Consider the following 12931-nt stretch of genomic DNA (forward strand, 5'->3'; position numbering starts at 1 on the left):
TATTACAATAAAAAGAGATTTACAAATAAAATAAAAATAATTGTATTATCAATATTCCACCCCATAATGTAGCATTGCACACTACTTTCCTATACCTGTCTAACAAATGGAGTGTCAGAGATTCACCAAAACATCTTAAACTAACACTTTCTATAAAGTCACCTTAGGGGGGGGGGGGGAAACCCACAGACAACACACGGGAAGAGAATGGAATGAAGTATACCCACTGAAACAAGCAGATTCCCTAAACACAACAAAACAGTTGTTTATTAAAATAAATATAATGCAAAATTCTAAATACAATATCATCTTTGATTGTGTTAATGTTTCCATGATCACAGTATTGGCAATATGTGTGTAACCGTAATAAGTTGAAATGACCATGAGTTCATCTGTAGCTGGGGACTGTTTTAATTCTGCGGCACTGTAAAAGAAAATATATAAAAAATGTTCTGAGTCACTCAATGAAGAAACAGTAAGTTGCATTGCAAAAAAGATGGACCATATGGATATAACAAGAGACTATAATAATAATACTGGGTAAATTTCTTAAACAGATACTACGAATCTCTAAATCACTTTAGCTTGTTGAAATGCTTTATGTGCATTTTTTATTTTTTATTTTTTATTATTATCGTATTTGGTTTTTATGCAGAAACAATCCAACAGTTGGTCCGATATTACAGGAGACTCCAGAATTCTACACAACAGAACCACTTGCTACTGCATTTATAAAGCAACAAAACATCACTAAGCATCGTTTTAAGACAATTAAATATATATAAAATGTAATTCCATGTTCTTTACTACATCTATAATAACATATTAATGTTGAATTATATGTCAAATAAATATAGCCCATACCTTCCTTTCCATGTTCCTATGCAGAACATCCTCCCCTACCAAGGGCTAGAAATAATTTTTTGATTCTGATATTGTTCTACCACAACTTACCAAATGCGTATTTGGCCAGGAATCCTCTAGTCTGTACAGACTCATCACTGACGAACTGAATGACGAGATAATTTTTGGTGGATGTTATGGTGGGGACTTTGGCCATACTACAGTATTTGCCAATCTGTGGAGATGTTGGTGTGGGTCCATCATAGAAAACCAAATAGTCATTAGAGCAGGAACGCTGAATCTCCAAATAAAAATATGTCATATTCAAAGACACCTAGAGAACGACATTAGAAATCCAGTTACATTGCAGGAATATTACGTAGGTGGAACTTCATGATACACTTACTTTCATACTATTTAAAACATGTAAAAGAAACTTAGATGATTTAGAGCGTTTTTTCTCAAAACCAAACCTCAAGGATAATTAGTGGCTTTATTCATTAATTCCATTTAAAGAGTAATAGCAGGAGGTAAGTGGTTTTTCTTAATTAACCTTAAATTAAAAGTTTTGAAATTATTAAATATTGGACATTTGAATTACTGACTGTTCCATCATATCCTGGTAACGTGTGCTTGATTTTATCCAATACATTGATGGTGCTTATTGTCTGTAATTTCCATTTTCGAGGAAGGTAGGTACAGAGTATGGTCATTGCTACAAACAGCATGTGTTTAAAAGTATATTTCCATGATTTATCTTACCATCAAGAAGTGGGGGCTGTAAAGATCACACGGAAAAAGTACATACTGAGAATTAATCTTCTTATTTACCTTAAATCCCACTGGAGCAATGATCACCCAGGTACATTGTGCTAAAGCAGGGTAACTGGATGGGTAATTTGGAGAGGAGAAGACCCCAGAGTAGCTGGTAAGCGTGGATCCACATTTTACTGGGGAGAAAGTAAAGATACTTATTGGTTTTGGTGCATACATACACATAACTCGCCATTAGATATTATTTTACAATATTATATGTGTGTGTGTGTATTCACATCTATACATATTTCTCAGGCAATGGTAAATTAGTGCAACAAATACATTGTAAAGTGATTTGTGAGCTTACAATCTGAAGTATAGAATGGAGTCAAAAGGTAAAAGAGCAGAATTTAAAATCAGTAGTCTAAGAACCTCGAGGGTAAATTAGAATTGTTTTATGGTTAAAGGACCACTATAGTGCCCGGAAAACATACTCATTTTCCTTGCACTATAGTGCCCTGAGGGTGCCCCCACCCTCAGGGCCCCCCTCCCGCCGGGCTCTAGGGGGTGGAAGGGGTTAAATGTACCTCTTTCTCCAGCGCCGAGCGGGGGACTCTCCTCCTCCTCTCCTTCTCGTCGTCATCGGCTGAATGCGCATGCGCGGCAAGAGCCGTGCGCGCATTCAGCCAGTCCATAGGAAAGCATTCTCAATGCTTTCCTATGGATGCTGGCATCTTCTCACTGTGAAAATCACAGTGAGAAGCGCGGAAGCGCCTCTAGCGACTGTCAACGAGACAGCCCCTAGAGGCTGGAACTGGAACTCTGAAACTGCTATGTTTATAGAAGAAATGTCTTAGCTGGACCTGGCACCCAGACCATTTCATTAAGCTGAAGTGGTCTGGGTGGATATAGTGATCCTTTAACCCCTTAAGGACCAAACCTCTGGAATAAAAGGGAATCATGACGTGTCACACACGTCATGTGTCCTTAAGGGGTTAAGGAGTTAGTGAGATTAGTTAAGTCAGGGTGTCCTTTAAACCTAGCAGTTGTGTAAGATCTGTGCCCCAATTCTTTTCACTTGGTTTTCTTAAAGGAGCACTATAGCGTTAGGAATACGTCAATTCATACATAATACATAATATACATTTTAGGGGTTATTTACTAAGCTGGGAGTTATGTGTCAAATAACGAGTAAATTGGAAATATTTTACTCAAAAAAGCAAAATTGAAAACAAAATTGCCATTTTGACTATTTTCTTTAGATTGGCATTTTGGTCTACGTTTGCAGTGGCCTTGACAATTCTCCTGAATTTTCATTTTAGTGATTAACTTGTTTAGTGAATAACATATGTTTAAAACACAAATAAACTGTACTATATTCTTACCAGTGCTATATGAGCCCTTGAAACCTGTAGCTGTTATGCTGGAATCGCTGGCAAATTCAAGAAGCATCAGATTCCCTGAAGATACCAAAGAGGGGACCTGTCCTGTGCCGCATGCTCTGTCCAGTAGTACCGGTGACGATGTATTGGCTCCATCGTAGACCTTTAAGTAATCAGAGGAGCAGCTAGGGGATCCCTGCACATCGAAGGCACTAAACTGCAAGAACACCTGGGAGAGAGAACACAGCTTAGCAATGAATAGAATGATACTTTTCGATTTTACTCCATCCATTAGACAAGATGTTCTGACTGTTCCGAAGATCTGTTCATTATTAGTTACCTGATCTGAAGGCACTCGAATAAGCCAGAAACATTTGGCATTATTGGGGTAGTTGTTGGGGTAGTTAGCAGAAACAAATGATCCTGTAGAGTCAGGCAATAAGGTGCTGCAGGCATCTAAAACGGAAATAAATAATAATGAAAAAGAGCGTTCTTAGTTCTATTGGGTGCGGAGCACGGGACGGTTTGTATGTCTGGGAGAAAAAATGTATTCCATATAATCTGTTTATGGATTTATTTTATGCATGCCATGCAGCTTTAGCAGCATTGCAACTTTGTAGCAGAACTTAACCGATCCGAAAGTGTCCATTTTAGGGCAATTAATAAGGTATCAGTTATGATGGAAAGTAATTGCTCAGTACTTAAAGTCAGACATTTCCTTTAGGTCACTGAGTTGTTTTGGACTTGACAGATGTTTAGTGATCGCTTCGTTACTTACCACACGTGTACAGCTTGTTTATTTTGGAAATATCCAAGTTACTGAGTCCGTATCGCTGACCAATGGCTACACTTGAGTTTGGCTTCGGGACAATGGTGGCTAAATTCTGAGATATGGAGAAGGCAAACCTAGATAAAGAATAGAAGTTCTCCAATGTTAAATGGAATGTGTCTTAAACACGAATGCTTGTTTTCACATTAACATCTTTCCGTTCTGTCCATTATCAGCCTAAAAGAAGACCCCAAAAGGTGACTACTTTACAAACCAGGACTACTTTACAGATGTGGACAACGTTACAAATTGAAATCCCTTCAAACTGAAAAATTGAAATTTCTTTGTGGCAACTTGTACCATAAGCGCTGAATTAAAATTTAATATTTTAACATTTTCTGTTCCAAAAAAAATTCACATTTGACTAATAACTTTATTCACTAAATATTGGTGCTTTTACACATACATTAAAAATTATAATTCAAAAATGTAAATGAACTCACTGTTTATTAACGCATCTTGTGAGAGTAAAGTAATTGCTCTGGGTTACCGGAGTTTGACCTATCGTCATCCTTCCCCTACATATTAACAACAACATAATGAGCCACTCGTCTTACCTTCCATAGTGCATAACAGAAGAATAATCGTATTCTAGGCCCAGATTATTGGTATTATACTTGTCAAAGTTGTCAGCCAGTCCTAGAAAATTGAAATAACATCTTGTTAAGTTCATGACGCACTGATCTCCGGTATATAAGGAAGGTTTATTGAGAATCATGAATAATGTACTTTAGAAATGTGTGCAATAGAGGCTAGCCATCACTGCTCACAGACACAGCTCATTTTTGGCTGCATGGTGTTTGAATGGTTAAAGACTGTCAGTCCTCCTCTGCTTGGCTAATGAGCACCAGCAGGGAAGGGATAGCAGTGTATCATTGACCGCCTGTCACAAGTAAACGTATATACATTTTCTATCCTTAAGAATTGAATTGAGCAGTGAGGCTGCAGGGGATGATCTATACACCAACACTGCTTCATGAAGATAAAGTTGTTTTGGTGACTACAGTGTCCCTTTAATAAAGGTTAAATGTGATTTCTTTCCTACTTGGTCTGCTTACCGACAATGATATTGTTTTTATTTATGTGAATGTAGTTATCGCGGTCGCTCCTGCTGTGCTCGTGGAAGAATCCCAAGGCATGGTTCAGCTCATGCTGGGCTATCCCCTTGGTTATACAGCTGTCCTTTGAAAGTGATACCTCCTGGGGTCCGCCCATTTTACCAACATAGGACCAACATCTGCAAACAAGAGGTTCGATTATACGGATGGACTGTAAGCACAATATTCCACTGGTCCATAACTGGCGACATTTGTTAAACCACTCCCCCCTGCATTCCATCATAGAACACACAGCTAGATGTAACCACACACCCTGCATTCCATTATAGAACACACAGCTAGGTGTAACCACTTACCCTGCATTCCATTATAGAACACAAAGCTAGCTGAAACCACACCCCCTGCATTCAATTATATAACACACAGCTAGCTAAAACCACACCCCCTCAGCTGAAACCACACCCCCTGCATTCCATCATATAACACACAGCTAGCCGTAACCACTCCCCCCTGTATTCCATCATAGAACACACAGCTAGCTGTAACCACACCCCCTGCATTCCATCATAGAACACACAGCTAGCTGTAACCACACCCCCTGCATTCCATCATAGAACACACAGCTAGCTGTAACCACACCCCCTGCATTCCATCATAGAACACACAGCTAGCTGTAACCACACCCCCTGCATTCCATCATAGAACACAGAGCTAGCTGAACCACACCCCCTACATTCCGTAACCACACACCCTGCATTCCATCATATAACACACAGCTGGCTGAAACCACACCCCCTGCATTCCATCATAGAACACACAGCTGGCTGAAGCCACACACCCTGCATTCCATCATAGAACACAGAGCTGGCTGAAACCACACACCCTCAGCTGAAGCCACACCCCCTGCATTCCATCATAGAACACACAGCTGGCTGAAACCACACCCCCTCAGCTGAAACCACACCCCCTGCATTCAATCATATAACACACACTTAGCTAAAATCACACCCACTGCACACCATCATAGAACAGAGGTGAAACCACACCCCCTGCATTGAAACATGGCGCACATAGCTAGGTGTAACTATTCTTTTGGTCTATATTTTGCAACCTAATGTTTAGTAAATATACCCCAACGCATTAATATGACCACATACCCCGAGTCAGGAATAATCATCAAGTAATCAGCTTCCGAGGAGCGGGGGACAAAACGCACACAGGTCAGTGTGTCAAAATCTTGCATAGCGGTAGTAATAACATCCAACTCTTGGGCACCTGAGGTGGGAATCAGGAGATGTTAAAATATAATAATAATGATACATATTCTAAAGTAGCTGATCTGGAATCATTTTCTAACTCCAGTTTTCTACCCATATCATCGCTGGTATGTTGTTACTTTTATTTTTCCATTCAAATTTCGATTCGCTATAATTAGCAGAAGGTAAGACTGCTGACTGTCACTGCAACATTACTCTACAATACTCTAATTTGGCTTTTGGAATGAGATAATTAAAAATGGAGGAAGAAAAGGACATTGTTTTTTCCCCTTTTCTAATGTTATTGATTCTATCATTCTGTTATTTTGTTTTGTATGTTATCTTTATTATTATTACGTGCACGTAATCTGCTGTCTACTCTATTATGTCCTGACTTTTACAATGCAAAACCCTCAGTCCACTTGCTGATTGCGCTGGGCTCTTCTATGGTATGGTATGTTATGTTATGTATTCCTCTGAGTATTGTGTTGCTACATGAGATCATCTGAATATCATATGCTTGTGGATTGAGACAAAAATTTTAAAAAATGAAAATATAAGGTATTTCCTTATTATATAGTTATTACGGTACTTACTGAAGTCAGCAGAGATTACGAATGGGACGTTGACTGCTCCGTTTCTGTCCTTATTCCACCGGCACGTATCATTGTCGCATTTTATAGCGCTGCGGCCAATTTTCACAGCTATGTCGCCTTCAATAATAGGTCTTTCACTTCCTGGATGCCGAGATACAATAATAGATTAATGAGTTTTCTCAAACTACAAACAAAGAGTGCAAAGTTAGTCTGTCTATTTATCTAGGCATCATGTCTGCCCTTTCACTCATTCTTTCAATGTTATGGAAATAAACGTGGTCTGGGTGCAGTGGCCCTGTATTTCTAACCCTGCAATGTCAAATATTACAGTTTTGTAGAAACTGCAGGAAAAGGTTAATTAGCCCTATAATCACTTACCTGATGCCCCTGGGAGCTTGATTGGGCTCTCCCTCTGTTGACGTCAGCCAATAGGGGGAACCTAATGCTCATGCAGGTCTTCCCCATAGGAAAGCATTCACTCAGTGCTTTTCTATGGGGTATTAAGCACGCTGGATGTCCTCGTACAACTGACATCTATTGTTTCACAGAGTCAAACTCCGTGTAAATGCAGGAAGTTCCTCTAGTGGACACTGCCAGACTTGATGAAAAGAACATCCTGTGTTTAAAAGGACACTATAGTCACCTGAACAACTTTAGCTTAATGAAGCAGTTTTGGTGTATAGAACATGCCCCTGCAGGCTCACTGCTCAATCCTCTGCCATTTAGGAGTTAAATCCCTTTGTTTATGAATCCTAGTCACACCTCCCTGCATGTGACTTGCACAGCCTTCCATAAACACTTCCTGTAAAGAGAGCCCTATTTAGGCTTTCTTTATTGCAAGTTCTGTTTAATTAAGATTTTCTTATCCCCTGCTATATTAATAGCTTGCTAGACCTTGCAAGAGCCTCCTGTATGTGATTAAAGTTCAATTTAGAGATCGAGATACAATTATTTAAGGTAAATTACATCTGTTTGAAAGTGAAACCAGTTTTTTTTTTCATGCAGGCTCTGTCAATCATAGCCAGGGGAGGTGTGGCTAGGGCTGCATAAACAGAAACAAAGTGATTTAACTCCTAAATGACAGTGAATTGAGCAGTGAAATTGCAGGGGAATGATCTATACACTAAAACTGCTTTATTTAGCTAAAGTCATTTAGGTGACTATAGTGTTCCTTTAACAGGTTTAATTGTGTTACCAATGTATATTTTACATAAAAAGAAAAAAGGGCCATATATCCACGTTTAACCTAAATAAACGTTATACCGTTGTTGGAAGATTCAATGACACTAAAAACATCCAAAGGCTCTGGTGTTGGGTCCTCTTTGGGAATGTCTGCTGGAAGAGATAATAATGTATTAAATAGGGTTTTACACACAGTAAGGATTACAGTGAGGTATGTTAAACTGGGAATTGTAGCAGAATTATTTAAACTAAAATAACCGAAATTAAATAGGAAAATCTCCTACTCAACAATTTTTCTAATTTGGCAATTCCCTCCGCAATCCTGTGCAATTCCTGTTTTAGTTAAAATATGTTTTGTTTTCGTTTTTTTATAAAGGTTCTGTGTTACCGTAAGATGTACAGGGCTGGATTTACCGACCAGGAGAAAAACTTACATATACACACATATAGTTCATATAATATAATAAATTAATTTATTAAAAAAGCAGAATCACCTCCTTATCTGCAAGATTTATTTTACCTGTTCAAAGTGAATGGACTAGAAACATAGAAACATAGAAACATAGAATGTGACGGCAGATAAGAACCATTCGGCCCATCTAGTCTGCCCAATGTTCTAAATACTTTCATTAGTCCCTGGCCTTATCTTATAGTTAGGATAGCCTTATGCCTATCCCACGCATGCTTACACTCCTTTACTGTGTTAACCTCTACCACTTCAGCTGGATCTAAATGATAAACAGGAATTCCCACCAGGAGTTTGTATCTAGTTGGACTGAGTATAATAAATTAGATTCTGTTTGCTATTTTAAATCAATCCGCAGGAACGTTCCATTGGTTTTATTGATGATGGTTTTACATTTCTATCCCCGGACCATTCTTAAATAACTGGCAGACCCTACAGATATGCTTCTCTAGAACTTCTCTAGAACTTTATTTATTAATATTATTATTATTATTATTATTTATAAAGAGCCAACAAATTCCATAGCGCTGTACTATGGGTGGTCTAACAGACACGGAATTGTAATGTAATTGTAAGTTGGACGCACAGGAACAGAAGGGTTTAAGGGCCCTGCACAATGAGCTTACATGCTAGAAGATATACGATTGGGTCAATATGGCATTTGTACTTCAAAAACGAATGAAATAACGAACTATAGTCCATGCCTTTATACAACACACTTAGTAAGTTAGTACTTAGTAGAACTATTCTTCTGTTAATACAACATGGTCTATCTTAATTGTGAGCTAATTGGCAGAACAACAATAAATTGTATAATATCTCCGATAGGGATATATAGCAAAAAAAAAACAAAAAAAAAAAACTGTTTATAAAATACATACCTTCTTTGATGAGGTCTCCAAAATTAATCTGAAAATAGACAGATACGGTACATAAAAAATAATTACGAGAGATTGTAAGTATATAAAACATACACCTATAGATAGGTAGAAAGAACAAGATATATGTACACACATACAGACAAAGATGTAAAAACATTGCGATGTATCCGTCTAGCCACATCTCTGTCTTTTTTATCATATTGTATACAAATATTAGAAATCAGCAAAAAATAACAATTAATATTCATCTGTATTTTGCAATAGTCCGAATTTTTAATAAAAAAATAATACATGGAAATAAAAAATACTGATGCCTGTAGAAAAATCACAATTAAATGTAAATACCTGAAGAGGAACTCCGTTGGAACATTGTAACAGGTAGGCCATGAGAATGAGGGAGATTCTGAAGGCCATAATGATGGTTTATCTGATATTAAGTGTCCTTATAATTCCTCTATGCTCTGGCTGTGAAGCTGTGTAGTTTGCAGGAAAGGTTGACCCTTATATACTCCTCTCTGAAAATGTACCAGCCAATCAGCTTCCAGGATGAAGGTGACAAAGCGCCAGGGGCATGTTAAAAACAGGTGACAATTTTTTTTTATTATCAGTACTGCTACAGTGTATTTTGGAATAGCAACGATTACATAGTGACACCCGTTCATTCAATTCATAAAACCAGAACAAATTGCAATTTTCAGGTAAACCCTGCACCCAGACAAATAATCAGTTATACTAATTACAAGGGTCTGTATTTGATCATTGTCTGCCTTTGGCAATATATATTATATATTTATTACATTATATATTATTAGAACTGTGACAGTAATGTTTCATAAATATTGTATTAATAACATTGTGATTCACAACAAAACAATGACAGGACCATTTAAAATCAGTTGTAAAAGCTCAGAATTTGTGCTTTTTGTTTGTCCATGACTTTTGCATGAAAAATGCATGACTTTTGCTCACTGTGCCAATGTAGTGCTGTTATGCATTGTTTGATGCGATTGCTATGTGGAAAGTGCGCAGATACCATTTGTCATGAAATAATTGCGTACTCAAAATGTCTTTGCTCTGCATAGTTTGTGAGTTTTGTTACAAACCCTAAACAGGGCTAAAAGTTTGATACAATGAGGCATTAATCTAGATTTAGGTTATGAGTTCATAAACGTTATGAACATTTGCATCAAGCTCTATAATTTGACTTTAACCTGTGATGTGGTTTTAATATTGTTAGAAAAAACGGGAAACAATAAATGTAAATTTAATAAAATCAACGGTTATATAGCAAAAGTGATATATAAAAATATTATTTTTGAACTGCCACATCGGAAGTTCCGCAGGTTCTGGAAGCTTGTGTAAGCTAAGGACTTTATTAAAGGTAAAGTCACCATTCTTTCTGATATGTTTTGATCGCATTTAAATTTCAATGAAACTCCAACACAGTCAATACGAGAGATTTACCAAATAATAACCTTTACAATTTTTCTTATTACATTTTTTTGATACAGACACACGCTACATTGATGATATTTACTTGGAGACCGTTATTTTTAATATTAAAATGACCTCAGTGACCAATTCTTCAACTCTTATGGATCTCATCAACCTATATTTCTTGTAAGATTTTGTATTTGTGTCATGTATTGCTATTTCCCCCTTTATTGGAAAGCGCTGCAGCATACGTTGGCGCTATATAATTGCCAATAAGAATATATCACAACATAAACTGTGTTCTTTGCTAAAACAGAGATAGGCAACCTTTGGTGCACCGTATGTTTTGAACTACATCTCCCATAATACTCTTACACCCATAATGCTGGCGGAGCATCAGGTTATGTGTAGTCCACAACATCTGGAGTGCCAAAGGTCGCCTAACCAAACACTGAATTGAGAATTTAGGGCGAAAGTGGCAAAATTGGAAACTAAGCTGATTTGGAGGAAATATTTTTGCCTTAAATTTTATGTTTTTTTTTCAATTCACTTCGAATTCCTGACAATTCTACCATTAGTGATTAGCGCTGTGTATATGTAAAACGTTCATTAGACACTGTACGATGTTAAAGGGGTCTCCATTACAAATTTCACTAACGTGTGAATTGTCAAGAATTCAAAGTAAATTTCACATCTTAAGCCACAATAATCAAACTGAATATTGAGCTGACTTGGAGAATGTCTCCTGTTCGGCTACTGTGGGCTAAAATGTAAAATTTACTTTGATTTCCAGACAATTTACATTATAATGATTTGTGCACGAGACCAAACAAATGACAAATAATAACGAGGAGGCCTGGATCAGAGTCATAGGCATCTTGTGATCCTTTCATCCTAATTGTGGGATTATTGTACTGATTTCCAAATATTTTCTGTGATGTCTGTGGCAGCTGCTGTGTGTAATTTGTGTGAGGTTCAAACAGAAAAATGCATTTCCAAACTGTGTAAATGCTCGTCAAGAATGACATTTTTAAAAAAATTTTTTAGGTTTGTTTCGTATAAAAATTCTGTTTACAATTTTATTTTCAAAAATACTCCAAGAGCAACACATTGCTTACATTAGATTTGTTGAATAGATTGACCCAGTAAGTATAGCAATATAAAAAAAAATGCAGAATTCTAATCTAATTCCAATTCTAAAAATGCAGAATATCTAATATAATCAAAAGCAAACACATTTTTTGCAAGTTTTGTACACATTGATAGTGACAAAGAATGTCTTGTGTTTGGTGTTTAGCTGTGAATTTAATGGATATATTATTTGAAACATGAAAAGTGTTATTTATCAATAAGTATTGATCAGTTAAACCTGAGAGTGAGCTATCATTCATTGCATTGAGCACCCGGGAGGAAAGTCCTATTTTAATAAATTATTTTCATAGATATTCTAAAGATGTCCTGCTTAATTTAAACACACCTGTTACTACCTGTATGCACTCAGACACCCCTCCTATATTTTATGGCCGTGCTAATGAGATTAGTAACACATTAGTTATCAATTACACACACACCAAGCCCCCGTGCCCCCTGCAGAGAAAATGAAAGGAGATCTAACTATTAGTGGGTGGGAGGTTTAAATTATAGTTAGATCTGGATGGCAATTATTGGAGGAAATACAGACTGATACCAGGGTGGGTATTACATTGCACCCATTTAAACTATACAATAAGTTAATTATTATTGATAGGTATAATATTAATATTACTGATGTTAGTTTTGCAGCTATATTCATCATGGATATTGCTATAAAACAGAATATTCTCATGATAAGTCATTAACGTTAAACTAAATAAGTGATTATCATTAGTGTTTTGGGGACTGACATTGGGGGACAGTTTACAATTAAAAGGGACACTCCAGGCACCAAAACAACGTCATATAAATGAATGAGGAACAGTTACCTCAAGGGGCTAAACCATTCTCGAACGGTTTCAGTTGCCTTCAGCGGCCATGTCCTCTCCTCCCAGGTGGCACCCTGCTTCAGAATTTTGATGAAGTTATTTTGGTGCCTGGAATATCCCTTTAACCACAGCTTCAGAAGCTTGTCTTACGCTTAATGACACAAGCAATTTTTGCATTTGATTGCTGTTTGCGTTCAACTGCAGTTTGCATCTCTCTCGTTTATTGCACCGACGCATATTATATACTGTTTTTTAAAGGACAGAAAGGGCTTTAATTTGATGTAATA

The 12931-nt window shown here is 37.1% G+C and overlaps 1 protein-coding gene across 1 annotated transcript; it reads right to left on the minus strand.

Moving 5' to 3' along the window:
- Positions 1 to 334: 334 nt before the first annotated feature.
- Positions 335 to 9663, minus strand: LOC134578556 (embryonic protein UVS.2-like). Its single transcript, XM_063437531.1, has 13 exons — positions 9595 to 9663; positions 9250 to 9277; positions 7984 to 8055; positions 6721 to 6861; positions 6026 to 6143; positions 4869 to 5047; positions 4368 to 4449; positions 3760 to 3887; positions 3322 to 3437; positions 2985 to 3210; positions 1675 to 1793; positions 955 to 1177; positions 335 to 424 (listed from the first exon to the last, which is right to left on the minus strand). The coding sequence occupies exons 1-13, from the start codon at positions 9661 to 9663 to the stop codon at positions 411 to 413; spliced, it is 1515 nt and encodes a 504-aa protein (XP_063293601.1). The 3' UTR covers positions 335 to 410.
- Between the last annotated feature and the right edge of the window lie 3268 nt (positions 9664 to 12931).

This window comes from Pelobates fuscus, chromosome 12 (genome assembly GCF_036172605.1).
Source record: "Pelobates fuscus isolate aPelFus1 chromosome 12, aPelFus1.pri, whole genome shotgun sequence".
Classification (NCBI taxonomy): Eukaryota; Metazoa; Chordata; class Amphibia; order Anura; family Pelobatidae; genus Pelobates; species Pelobates fuscus.

What these genes read in the sequence shown, in the direction of transcription:
- LOC134578556 (XM_063437531.1), bottom strand. Translation starts at nt 9,663, where the DNA reads ATGGCCTTCAGAATCTCCCTCATTCTCATGGCCTACCTGTTACAATGT. An exon ending in TCTGTTATGCACTATGGAAG is followed by an intron (nt 3,888 to 4,367) that starts GTAAGACGAGTG and finishes TTCTTTATCTAG; the next exon opens with GTTTGCCTTCTCCATATCTC. An exon ending in TTGCTCCAGTGGGATTTAAG is followed by an intron (nt 1,178 to 1,674) that starts GTAAATAAGAAG and finishes GTCGTTCTCTAG; the next exon opens with GTGTCTTTGAATATGACATA.